The sequence below is a fragment of the Calypte anna genome, chromosome 13, assembly GCF_003957555.1.
Source record: "Calypte anna isolate BGI_N300 chromosome 13, bCalAnn1_v1.p, whole genome shotgun sequence".
NCBI lineage: Eukaryota > Metazoa > Chordata > Aves > Apodiformes > Trochilidae > Calypte > Calypte anna.
Genome location: NC_044259.1, coordinates 9,537,187 through 9,550,182, shown reverse-complemented (window position 1 = coordinate 9,550,182; position 12,996 = coordinate 9,537,187). Strand labels below are relative to the sequence as shown.

Genomic DNA, 12,996 nt, shown 5'->3' with positions numbered 1-12,996 from the left:
AGGGGAGCGGGTGGAAGGGGAATGCAGAGGGCCCCAGGCACCTGCCCTGGTGGCTGCACCACTGGGTTGGTGCCCATCCCTTGTCCTAGTGGGACCCCGGTGTCCCCAGCCCAGGGGGTGTGGGGTGTTTATCCCAGCCCCTCTGTCCCCCTGGGGTGGTTCAGGATCACTCTGCATCCCCGCAGACACTGCATCCTTCCTGGGAGCTGGAGTCCCATGGATGCAGGTTGTGGTGGCTGAATCCTGGGAGAAGGCATCCAGTGTGGAATCTGGGGGGCTGGGTTTGAGGGGAAAACGTGGGGCTGGGTGGGGCAGGAGGTGGGGGCTGAACACCAGGAATAAGGAAGACAATAGAGGGATTTCTCACCCTTTAATTGTGGTTAATAATTGATGAACATGTTTACTGCAGGAGGCAAAGGTCTCCGGTGGTGTCAGGGTGCGAGCGTAGCGCAGCCCGCCCGGCAGCATCCCCAGCGACACGGCCACAGGTAAGGGATGTCAGCCCCTGCCCTGACCTTCACAGGCACCGGGGTCCATCACAGGGGGAAGTGTGGGTGTCTGTTGGCTGTGGGGCTGCCCATGGGCCATGGCACCATGTCCTGGTCTGAGCTAGGATGGAAGCAGTTTTCATTCCTGTAGCTTTACTTTCAGCAAGTGTAGCAACTTTGGGCGCCACCAGTCTTTAAGTAAAATTACAAAAAAGAAAATTTGCTTGACCTTGGCTCAAACCAGGACACACCACAGTGGTGTCACAGATTACTCCTGGGCTTCTAGTGCTGCTTGGTATGTTCCTGCTGAGCCCAAACAGTGAAGCCTATAGCCATTCCCAGGAGAGGCTCCTGGGGTCCTCAGCACCCCCATGGTCTACAGCAACTGGAGGCAAACCCTGTCTCCCTTTGCTGTATCCCCAAAAATCCTGTGCCTGTCGGTGCCGGATGGATGGAGCCTGGTGCTTGCTCTTCAGACCAGCTCAGTGGAAGAGGCAATTCCCACCATAGGCCCTCCTGCCCCAGGAGCTGTTTCCCAGGAGGGGTTTAGGGTGGCTGATGGCATCAGGTGGCCACAAGCCCTAAGCACTGGTTCTCTGGTCTGTGCCCACAGGTTTGCCAGCAAGATGCCGTGGCGCTCAGTGTTGCTGCTTCCCTTCCTCCTGACAGCAGGTAAGGACTTTGCTCGGCACCTGGCACAGGTGGGTGGGAGACATTAGAGGTGCTCTCAGCCCTTAACACTCATTCTGAATTCCCTGAGGGCAGCTGGGACCCCCAAACCCCCTCTTTGTAGTTTCAGGCAACTCAGCCCCCTTCTTCAATATGACCTTAGTCCATGTGCCTGAGGACCTGGAGCTGGGTGAGTGGTGCAGTCCTGGGAGGGCCTGGTGCAGAAGAATCAGCTGGGGGGTCCTCAGGCAGGGGATGACATTTTTGTGCTCCCAGGCCAGCAAGCTTTCCAGCTGAAGGCTTATGACATAGATGGGGACACTCTCACCTACAGCATCAGTGGGCTGGATTCCTTCTACTTCTTTGTCAATGCCCAGACGGGTATCGTGACACTGAGGAACTCCCTGGACCGTGAGGTGAGGGCAGAAACCCGGGCAGATGTCCCTGCCTGAGCTGGGGAGTCTGGGGTGACAGGAATGGAGGACAGAACCATGAGCCCTGTGGGAGAACTGACTCACAGCCATAGTGTGGGGCACTCCCCATCCCCAACGCCCATCTCTGGGTGGGAGAGCTGTCTAGGAGGAACACCCCATCCAGGAGTGGTGGGTGGGAAGGCATTGGCGCTCCATGGATCAAGCTCCACCTGGCCCTGATCAAGTCCTGCCTTCTGTCCCCCCAGCTCCAGGCCAAGCTCACCATCATTATCCATGTGGATGACAAGATGAACGAACCAGTGAGTGCTGGGACACGGGCTACTTGATGGCAGCAGATGGATGATGGGGATGGGGTGGGGAGCAGGGTCTCATCAGGGCTGTGGATGAGGCTCAGCAGGGAAATATCTGGAGGTGGGCTTTGCCCAGAGGTGGCGGATACTGGCTGCAGAGCTGAGGGCTGTGGGGTGCTGGAGCTGCACCCAGCTCTGCTTGACACTATCTCTCAGATCCACCCTGCACCCTCCCTTACACCCCTGGTAGGTCTCTGGAAAACTCACAATCATCGTGGATGACCGTAACGACAATGCCCCAGTCTTCCAGAACCTGCCATATGAAGTCTCCATCCCTGAGGTAATTCCCTGCGACCACCCAGCCCCTGTGGGCAGTAAGGCAGGGCTCTGGGTGCCTTCTGTGACACAGTGTATGCTGGCAGCGGGACAGTGATGCACCAGGAATGTGTATGATCCACACCTGGGTGTGCAGTGGCACTGTGCCTGGGTGTGGGGCAGTTGTGCTGGAAGAACAGATGATCCAGGAGCTCTCCGTGCCAGAGGAGCTCCCAGAGGGCACCACTGTGCCCTGTCAGGGCCCATGGCAGGGACTCTGTCCTTTTAATCAGTTTCTCATCAGGGAGTGCCTGAGGTGATTCTCAGCCCGGGAAAGGGTGAGGCTGGATCAGGGTCCAAACAGGGCATGGGTGAGGCTGGATCAGGGTCCAAACAGGGCATGAGGCTGAGCCCAATCCCGCTCCAGAAGCTCCAAGGGAGGGTGGCAGGGGGGACCCAGTCTCTGCCCAGCATGAGCAAAGGCAGAAGCTTGTTCCTGCATGGCCCCTGGTTCTGGGTAGACCCTGGGCCCTCCAGAACAGGGCTGGCAAGGTCTGGGCCCAGGACTACCCCCCTGCACTCCCAGACAATGCCACCATCACTTCTCTGTGTGCCCAGAACACAGCACCCAACAGCATCATCTACACTGTGTTTGCCAATGACATCGACACTGGGAATGCTTCCAAAGTCAGCTACAGCATTGAGGAGGTGAGTACAGTGCACTGCAGAGTGGGTCATGCCATACCCCAAAAAAACACCCCTGAGCCATCCCCATGGGGAAGAGGTGCTGGTAGACCCAGCCAGGGGCATCCCCATGGTTCTGGAGGAGCAGGAGTATGTGTCAGGTCAGGAGAGCTGTCTCAGCTGGGCAATGGGTGCAAGGTGCTGAGCAGTTGCAGGATGGGATGAGCCAGGTGGAGGGGGAGTCCCCATGGTCTGTGGGCCAACCTTTATGGAAGGATGGGGCTCAAGTTCCCATCCCTGCTGGAACACCTCTGCTCCCTGCCTTGGTGTCACAGGATGATGTCCCCTGTCCAGGTGACCCCAGACAGCACGAAGAATCAATGGTTGTTCTACATCCTGCCCAATGGGAGTGTGGTGCTTAATGGCTCACTGGACTATGCAAAGAACATCTTCTATCAGCTCAAAATCCTCGCCAAGGTGGGAGCCAGCCAGACCAGGAAGTTCATGGCTGCCAGGTAAGGGTGTCATGGAACTAATGGGTGCTGTGCTCTCCAGGACGGTGGGGGGCTACTCCACAATCAGTTTGTAATCCAGAAGAGCTTTACCTACATGTCCCTGACCATCACTGATGTGCCCAACCTGGATCCACGGTTCCTCAGTGAGCCCTACTCTGGTTCTGTACCTGAGAACTGTGCCCTGGTAAGGAGCCCACCTGCCCCAGTACCATGTCCCTACCATTGGCCCTGCCTGGGGCCCCTGATGCCCCCAGGGTGCCTGAGCCACCAGGCATGGGGGCAGCTGGAGACATCATGGTCCCTGCTCTCATGGCCATATCCCCACAGGGCACCATTGTGCTGGCTGTCACTGCCATGGACAGAGACACGGGTGTGAATGACAAAATCTTCTACAGCATCACCAGTGAGTGATGGGGTGGTGTGAGAAGGGGAGAGGGCAAGCAGTGGCAGGGTGGGACAGGCAGAAGGGTGATTATGTAGCAAGGGGACTGGTTCTGGGCTCCCAGGTGCTGCCAGCCTGTCCTGCTGGCAGAGGGAGGGCCAGGCCTCCATTTCCCAATGGCTGCAGATCTGTCCTGCTGTTCTCTTGCCTTAGACACCAGTGTCCCCTTTGCTATCAATAATGTGACGGGCAACATCAGTGTTAGTAAGCCCCTGGACCGTGAGCAGCTGCTAAGTGAGGAAGTGCTGCTGGAAATCACAGTGAGTAGAAGACAGCAAGGGAAACTCCATCCTCTTCCTCTCCCTGGGTGCCTCTAACCTTCTCTCTCCTCCTGCCCAGGCACGTGAGGAGCACAAAGATATAAATGGCAGAGAGGCACAGACCAGCACCCTTGTGACAATCGTGGTGACTGATGTCAATGACAACAAGCCCCAGTTCTACAGTTGCTTGCTTCCCAGCTGCAACTTCACCAATCCCCAGGACAACTTCAGGGGCAGCATCATAGAGCACTCCTCCTCTGGACTGCCTGTTTCCAACCTCAGCATTATCACCCATGACCCAGACAAGGTGAGAGCTTGTCCAGGGGGTTAGGCTGGGGTGCAGATGCCTGTCTTGGTTGTACTATCCACCCTGACTTCTGTGCATCTCTCCCTGGCAGGGCATCAACAGCAGCTATGAGTTGTACCTGCAGGGTCCGAATGCCAGTGCCTTCACTGTCTTCCCCACAAAAATTGTGGGCACAGGGGAGGTCCAAGTCCTGGTGCAAAACCCAGCTTCTGTGGACTACGAGATAAGCCATGTCATGGTGGTGCAGGTTTGCCATGGGGACAGTTCCTACTCCATGCATATGCCAGGGCACAGGGGGAACACAGCCCTACTCCTTCAGGGTTCAAAAGCCAAAGCAGGACTTGCCCTGCCCTGGCAGCTTGTTTAGTTCCAGCAAGCTGGGCTGGAATGTGAGAGGTCTCTATCTTATGCTTGGGGAGCCATGCAAGACACTGTCCCTCCTGCATCCTGCAGATCGTTGCTAATGACACAGGGAACCCTACAAACTGCTGCTCCACAGCCACCGTGACCATCGATCTCATTGACAGCAACGACCACATCCCTGAGTTCCCCCAGAGCACCTACAACCTCAGCGTGATGGAGAACAGCCCTGATGGCACCATCGTCGCCACAAACATCACGGTCAGGTGCTGGGCAGGAAGCAGGCATAGTTTACATCAGCCAATCAGGGCAATGTGTATGCCTGGCACTGCTGATGCCTCATGTTGAGGGCACCGGTTTCTCTGTGCACATGGAAATGAGATAGTGGCAGTGCATCAAGGCCACATTTTTTGAGTGCTCACTGCCAGCAGCTGATGCCCTAGACCCATCGTTTCCCTGGGGCCTGAGGTAGATTGACCTTCTTTTTCTCTTTTTTAGGCCTATGATCCAGATAGTGGTCTTCTGGGACAGATCACCTACCAGCTGCTCCCAGAGAACATGTACGTAGGGGCAGGGCCAGGCATGACCAGGGCATCATCCTGGCAAGGTGAGTCCAGGTCTGAGCCCTGGTGATGGCTTCTTCTGTGCTGTAGCCGTAAAATCTTCACGGTGAATAACAAGACGGGGGCTGTGCTGGTGCAGAACGGGAGCTTGCTGGATCGGGAGACTCGCTCCATCTACTATGCCAACCTCCAGGCCAAGGATGGGGGCAATCTAGTAGGCACCACTGTGCTGGACATCACTGTGCTGGATGAAAATGACAATGCACCCATTATCACTGGCTCCTACTTCATCTCAGTGGAAGAGGGGCAGAACGTCACAACACAGATCCAGGTATGCACCACTGGAGGTGGAGATGACAATGCCAGGATGTTGGAAAGGAGCAAGGACTGTCCTTGAGATGCTGGACAGCCCCATTTTAACTCCTCACCATTTCAGGCCATTGACAACGATGAGCCTCAGAACCCCAACAGCCAGTTGGGTTTCAAGATCTTGCCAGGACCATTCAGCAACAACTTCACCATCAACGTGACAACGGGTGAGATGCACAGCAAGGAGCCACTGGACCGTGAGGCCTTGAAAGATGAGCTGGGACAGATGGTGGTGGTGGTGGAGGTGTACGACCATGGCCAGCCACCACTCAACACCTCAGTGGATGTCATCATCACTGTGGGGGTGAGCCCTGGCTACAGGTGGGGGTGTGCTGGGGCAGACAGAGGCTTGGAGTGAGGATGTAAGGGCAGGGAGGGGATGTGGGATCCCTGACCATGTCAGGGACACCATATTACCAGTTTCTCTGTGGGGACAGATGAAACAGCTGAAACAGAGAGGCAGGAGAGGGCTTGTGTGCCTGCTGCCAGGGGGCAGGCAAGTTTCCACACTCCTGTACACAGCCTGCTGTGATGGACCCTGTTTCCTGAAGCAGCTACAACCTTGGATTTTATCTCCTGCAGGACGTGAACGACAATGCACCCACGTTCCTCAACCAGTCCTATGAGTTCTCAGTCCTTGAAGACTCTGCAGGTAGAAGCTGCATGGCCAGGTTTGTGGAACCAGCAGTGTCCTGGAGCCATTGGCCACTAAGTGTCTGTCTCCACTTGCAGGGCTCTTCGTGGGTGAGGTTCAGGCCATGGATGCTGACAGGACGGAGATTAATTCCCGCATTTCCTTCCAATTTAAGCCGGGCAATGGTTCCAGCAATTTCTTGATCCGTCCATCTCGCATAGGGCCAGGGTACTACAGTGGGAAGCTGTCTGTGGACCCTGATGTGTCCTTGGACTATGACACCCTGCAGCAGAAGTTCTTCTTCTTGCTGGTGCTGGCTGAGAACACAGCTGCAGACAAAGTGGGAAACACCACCGATGTCTCAGTGATGGTCCACATCCTAGATGTCAATGATGAGCCCCCCACTGTCCTGCTGTCCTCGCTGCAGGACGTGCATGTGGGTGAGAATGGCACGCAGCAGGGTCTGGTCCACATCCTGAATGCCTCCGACCCAGACACTAACCACTCACTGGTCTTCGAGGAGCTGGCAGTCACCTGCTTTAAGGGGGCGAGCAGTGCTGGGGAGGTTTGCTGGGACTGGTTTGTGCTGGCACCCAATGGCTCATTACTGGTGAACAGCTCAGACATTGACTATGAGCTGTGTGACAGGGTGGTGCTCACGCTGCGTGTGGAAGATTTGTACACTGAGAAGGGCAACCGCTACAGTCAGAATGGTATGACACCCTCTCCCGACTCCTTCCACTGGGCATGGTGGGCTGTGGGACCTGCCTCTCCAACCTCCCAGAAGGAGCTGTGGGGAGCAGAGTGGGAGCCAGACAGTTTGGTGATGGAGGGAGGGGTGTCCCCTGCTCTGTTGGTCCCTGACACAGGGACCTGAGCTTGCTGGGAGGATGGGAGGAAGGAGAAGAGTGGGCTGCAGGGCTGCTCTGTTGGTGACTGGAGCTCTGCTTATGGGACATTTACAGAAACTCTGAGGATCCTCATCACCGATGTGAATGACAACACACCAATCTTCCTGCCCATCTTGGAGACCTTTGGTGAGCAGCTGGGGCTGATGCATCCTGTGGGTTCCTCTCTGTTCCTGCATGTGCTCCGCCAAGTTCCCTGGCAGGAGGGGCTGTCCTTCAGCCAGGGCAGGGCTTTGAGAGGTGCAGGGGCCAGGCCATGAGACCGAGGGCAGCAGGGGGATGCTCAGAGCCCTGCTGGTCTCCAGCTCTGTGTGTGGCACCCATGGGGTCTGCAGTGAGCCTGACTGCACACCAGCATGACCATGCTGTCCATCTGTCTGTCCCTGTCAGTGGTTGTCCCTGAAATCTCTCCTGTGGATCTGCAAGTGGCTACTGTGAAGGTGAGGAGCTGGGATGAGGAGCTCCCAGTCTGGAGCTGGGCTTGCCCATCCCTACGGTGGGCAGGCAGTGGCCATTCCCAACCATGCACCCACCATGCTTTGTCCCTGCAGGCCACGGATGCTGATTCAGGGGAAGGTGGAAACATCTTCTTCTCCATTGTAAACGTGGTGCTTGTGGAAGAGAACGGCGCCAGCCGGCCCTTTGAGAGCATCTTCAAAGTGGTGAAAACAGTCAAGGAGGACGTCTACATTGGGAGCATCCAGTGAGGCCACGGGTTGTGGTGGGGAGGATGTGGCTCAGCAGAGTCAGGGCAGGCTGGCAAAGAGACAAAGCCATCCTGGGGCCCTGCCCTGGGCATGGTGGAGCTTGGGGAATGGCAGTGCCCTCTCTGGGATGTCTCATGATATTCCTGTCCTTTCAGGGTGGCAAGCAACCTTGATGGCTCCTTGAAGGGGCAGTACCAGGTGACAGTGAAGGCTCGAGACAATCAGGAACCAGTGCACACAGCACAGACTGTGCTGAACGTGAGTGTCACCTGTCCCCCATCTGGGAATGCTTTGTGCCCTGCCCAGCCCTGCTCATCCCTGCTCTCCCCACCCAGATCTTCACAGTAGATCAGAGCTACCGTGTTCGGCTCCAGTTTGTCACAACGGTGGATGAAGTCCAGAATAACTCTGAAAATATCAAAGTGTAAGGGGTGCCAGGTTGATGGTGGGGGAGGGGGGAGAGGGAGAGGGTGGTTCTGGCATGGCTGTGCAGCAGGGGACACAAACATGCACACCAGGACTTTGAAGGGGGCAGGGGCAGGCCAGTTCTCACCAGAGGTGGTGGCTGCAGGGGGTCCAGCTGCTTCCCATGACCACAAGCAGAGCAGCAGGACACCTGTCACAGCCTCCTCCATCCCTCCTGTTCCCAGGGCTCTGACCACAGCAACCAAGGCAGGTGTCTACGTGGTGGCCATCCGGACTGTGGAGGACACCCGTGCCTCCCAGTGAGTGGAGCCATGCAGGTGGTGGGGAAGGGGATGCCACAGTAACACTGGAGGGCGTGACCCTGCATCCCACTCACCCCACCTCTTTGATCCCACAGGGTGGAAGCCAAGTCAGTGATGGAAGCCTACTTTGTCTACAGCAATGGCACTGCCCTGGAAGTCAACCAGCTGAGTGTGTGCGTGCTGGGGTGGGGGCTGTGCACAGGCACTGTGGGGGTCCCAGACCAGCTGCTCACACCTCTGCTTTCCTTGGCAGGCTCATTCAGTCTGAACCACTGGTCCTGGCTGAGCTGGTGAAGCTGGGCTTGGCCATCATTGTGAGTAGAGCTGGACAAGGGGGACAGGGAGAAGTCCCTAGCCCTGCATAGGGCTGGGCTGCATGGATGAAGTATTCTTGGGGCCCACTGTCCCAGACTGTGCCCTCACCCTTACTCTATACCAGGGCCCCGGGGAGGTGGAGAAGCCCAGCAGGGAGACAGAGCTGATTGGCATCATCGCAGGTCTGGCAGCGTTCATGGTCATTTTCATCCTCATCATGACCCTGGTCTTGGTTCTCACCACCAGGAGGTACCACACTGCCCACACAGAGCCCTCCTCCCCCCATTGCCCCCATTCTCACTGGCACCCCCAGACCCATCCCAACCCTCCATCCTTCCCCTGCCCACCCCATCCCCTGGCCCCATTTCGCTCTGCCCCTCTCTTTTTACAGCTATAAGAGGAAGCTGAGTGCAATGAAGGCTCTGAAGGTGGCCACAACGCTCAGCCCTGCCATGGCACAGCAGGGAGCTGGCATTCCTGGGACCAACCAGTATAATGCAGAAGGGTGAGTGGGGGGCTCCTTGCAGCAGGAGGGGAGAGTCCCCACACAACGGGGCTGCACCATCTCATCCCTCCTACCTGGGAACGCAACTGCCCTGGGCTGAGTCCACAGCCCCATGGGACAGTCACTTACCTGCCACCAATCCCAGGGCCAATCCCATGCTGAACTTCTCACTTGATCCCTCCCATGATCTGGGCTTCCATGAGGACTCTGGCTCTGTGGCCAGGTGAGTTTTGTTGACAGGTCCATGGGGATGCCACCCCTATGTCCCCACTCAGCCTGTGTCTGGGCCCTCTTTTACCCTCAACTTCACTCTCCACAGTATGAATTCCCTGGATGAAAACACAGTAAATGCACCTGGGGATGACAACCTCAAATTCCATGTGAGTATGCAAAGAGTTGCTGGTGCCCAACAGGGAGTCCTGCCACCTCACCCTCCATCCCCTCCTCTCTGCTGTGGTTCCTGAGCTGCTGGACCCCTCATGGCTCTTCTCCATCCCCTTGACAGCCCCCAGCTCTTGAGAAGGACAGGAGTGTCCCTGTCCCCATTCCCTCTGATCACATTCTCCTCCTACAGCACGACAGAGTGCAGTTGACAGATCACACCGATGAGGAGGTGCTGGTGGCCGCCCTGAACCTGAAGGAGCCAACCAAAACAGCACACATCAACAACACCTTCACCACCACTGACTTGTGAGCGCGGCACGTGGGGAGCAGCTGGGTCAGAGCAGGACTCAGGCAGCTGCTTTGGTAGTGTTGTGTCCAGAGGATAGCAATAAACCTGTCCCACATGGGTCATGGTGTTCTGTGGCCATCAGCCCATCTGCTCCAGGGGGCTCAGCCAGCTTGGGGTCATCTTTCCCAGCACAGGTGATGGATTCAGGCTAGGCTGGCACCAGATGGGACGTGAGAGCCACCACGGGACTTGGCCTGGCTTCTTGTCCCCACAGCCCTTCCCAGGGTTGTCCCACTGTCCCAACCCCACTAAGCCCCAGGGGAGGGAGGCGCAAGCAGCCCCGTGCAGAGATTTGTGCAAGGTTTTATTACTCAACATCCACATTGACAGGTTGGTCCTCCCGCCCCCTTCCTCCCTCCCACCCCCAAAAAAAGAAATGAAGGGGAAAAAGAGAAGAAAGTAGGTGATGAAGCCGCAGTGCTGATGTGCTGCAGCTTGGCAGTGAGGGGCTGAAGTGGGGGACAGCCTGGGGCAGGGTGGCGGGGGAATGATCCAGGGCTCCTGGTTTCCCCTGTGTGGCTGTGGCTCCACTACCACAGCCCAAGGCATGGGGAAGAGTTGGCTTCTGGTGCAAAGCTGGAGTGGCCAGGTCCCATGTCGCACGGTGCTGCTAGCCACGGGGATGCACCCCTGCACACCAGCCCTTCATTTCTGACATTCTCCAGCCCAACATAGAAAGTCTTTGAAAACAAGGTCATGGCCCTGCAGGCCACTGGGGAAGAGGTGGCTGCAGGCAGGATGCACACGGCTGAAAGCGTCTCTTAAAAAGCTCCAAAAATGCAAACACTGTTCAATAAACCCCCCCTCCCTGTAAAACCCCAGCTGTAAAAAGTGGCAGCACTTTGCAGCGGACACATCTCCGGCCACCGTGAGGGACAGCACTGAGTGGGACTGGAGAGACCCGTGCAGGGACACACATCCATGTCCCTGGCACATGGGGCCTCTCCAGCACTGGAGAGGCTGGAATGGCCAGCAGCAGGACAGGCTTCATCCCCACCACCAGCCGTAGCAAGGATGTTCCCTGGGCTCTAATGGCAACCCCCAGACGGGTCCTCGGGCAGGGGGGCTGGGGGCCATGGGGGACAGACTCCTGAAACAACCTCCAGCCCTAGTGACAGGGACGAGTGGCTGCCACAGTTCACCTAGTGCCTCCCATTTGAGATCTGGCCCAGTGTCCCTTCTGGCCCCATCCTCTCAGCTCTGGGGTACCCATGGGACAGCAGCAGGGTGGAGAAGACAGGGCTGTGGCAGGCTGGGCTGAATGTCCCCACCCTGGGCAGCCATGGGGACCTGTGCATGCACAGCCATGGGCTGGCTGGAGTTTGGCTGAGCTCTGAACAGGCAAAGAGGTGGCACCATGATGCACCAGCATCTCCCCAGCATAGGTACCGACATTGTTGCTTGGGGCATGAGCCAGGTCAGAACTCGGGGCAGCCAGCACTGCCCTGTTCATTCCTACCCTGAGCCATCACCAGCCACGGGCAGGAGATTTCCCAGGAGTAGCCACTTCTGGCTGGAAGGAGCCATGTGCTTCCTGCTAAAAGCCACCAAGTAGAGACATGGCACCAGCAGCCTTATGTCCAGGACACCTCCATGGGGCCAGGCTGGTGGGGGGACCCCAGGCTAGTGGGGGCATCCCCAGCAAAGGAGATGCCTTCCCCCAGCATGCAGTGCTCCATCACCACCCCCCACCCTGGCCCCAGGAGCCCCACACACCAGCAGTGGGTGTCTTGGGATGCTGGGGAAGGGACCCTCCCCATGGCAGCCCTGCCCCGCTGGTGCAGGCAGCAGCTCACTCCATGGCGGGACCGGCGCGGGAGCAGCACCGGGGCCGCCGGATGTTTTGCAGCAGAGCCCGAAAGACACTGGGCTGCCTCTTGGCCTCGCCCTTGTGGGGGGCTCCCTTGACAGAGCCAGTGCGGGTGCTCTGCGTGGTCATCACCACCTGCCGCCCATGCTCCTCGATCTGCTTCTCCAGGTGCTTCTGGATGGCCATGCCCAGCACCTCCATCTCCATGGAGGCTCCATACACCTGCCACGTCATCCCCTTCTCATCCCAGCTCACCTCCTGGATTGCCTCTGGAGTCTCCTCTTCCACCGTGCCTTTCACATGTACCTCGGGGTATGAGGCCTGAGGGGACTTGGCCACCGGTGTCATGGGCCCTGTGGCCACAGTGCGGGTCTCCACGGGCATGGACACCTGCATCTCCGCGTCCTTCTTGGAAGGCTCTAGGTGCGGGCGGGCGGATGAGCCCAGCTCTGCCTTGGGGAAGGTGAAGGCAGCAGCCCCACCTGGAGGACTCATGGGACTCAAGGCCACTGACACCAGGGATGCTCGGTTGTCCACTTGTGTCCCCATGTCCTGCATCCCGGCATCCTGCGGGGGGGTCACCTCGAAGGAGTAGGACTCAGAGAGAAGCTTGGCTGTCTGGGGCTGCTGGCTGCTCCTGGCATCAGCACCCTCTGCTGGGCTCCCCTCAGCTCTGCCCTGGCACAGCGTGACAGGACTTGGCCCCACCTCACTTGGTTTCCCACTCCCCACAGTGCTGTCATCAGGCATGTCCACTGTGCCTCCCTGGGGACGCCTGGGAGCCTTGCCATTCCCTGGCTGGGGCACAGCACTTGGGGATGTCCCTGTGGCACCCTGGGGCTGATCCTGGCTTGGCAGCTCAGCTGCTCCGGTGCCTGCAGCAGACTCCACAAATGCCACACGTTTGGCAGGAGCCGGCACACTCCCCACGTCCTTGCTGGGTGCTTTGAGGCAGGGCTC

At 57.9% G+C, this 12,996-nt stretch overlaps 1 protein-coding gene across 2 annotated transcripts; it reads left to right on the top strand.

Moving 5' to 3' along the window:
• Positions 1-456: 456 nt before the first annotated feature.
• CDHR2 (cadherin related family member 2) lies at positions 457-10,187 on the top strand. 2 transcript variants are annotated; one of them, XM_030459126.1, is made up of 32 exons: positions 457-488; positions 1,102-1,160; positions 1,282-1,347; positions 1,434-1,573; positions 1,837-1,890; positions 2,132-2,221; positions 2,815-2,904; positions 3,235-3,357; positions 3,436-3,579; positions 3,723-3,798; positions 3,991-4,097; positions 4,177-4,404; positions 4,496-4,651; positions 4,858-5,025; positions 5,263-5,324; positions 5,418-5,658; positions 5,764-6,000; positions 6,279-6,348; positions 6,429-7,043; positions 7,296-7,367; positions 7,629-7,678; positions 7,790-7,941; positions 8,101-8,203; positions 8,281-8,369; positions 8,596-8,670; positions 8,769-8,846; positions 8,927-8,987; positions 9,113-9,237; positions 9,380-9,493; positions 9,639-9,716; positions 9,813-9,873; positions 10,068-10,187. In XM_030459126.1, exons 2-32 carry the CDS (start codon positions 1,115-1,117, stop codon positions 10,185-10,187), a joined length of 3,891 nt encoding a protein of 1,296 aa, XP_030314986.1. In that variant the 5' UTR covers positions 457-488; positions 1,102-1,114. The 2 variants fall into 2 exon arrangements, with proteins under 2 accessions (XP_030314986.1, XP_030314987.1); XM_030459127.1 differs by lacking the exons at positions 9,639-9,716; positions 9,813-9,873; positions 10,068-10,187 and having other exon boundaries at positions 9,113-9,170; positions 9,380-9,486.
• The last annotated feature ends 2,809 nt before the right edge of the window (positions 10,188-12,996 follow it).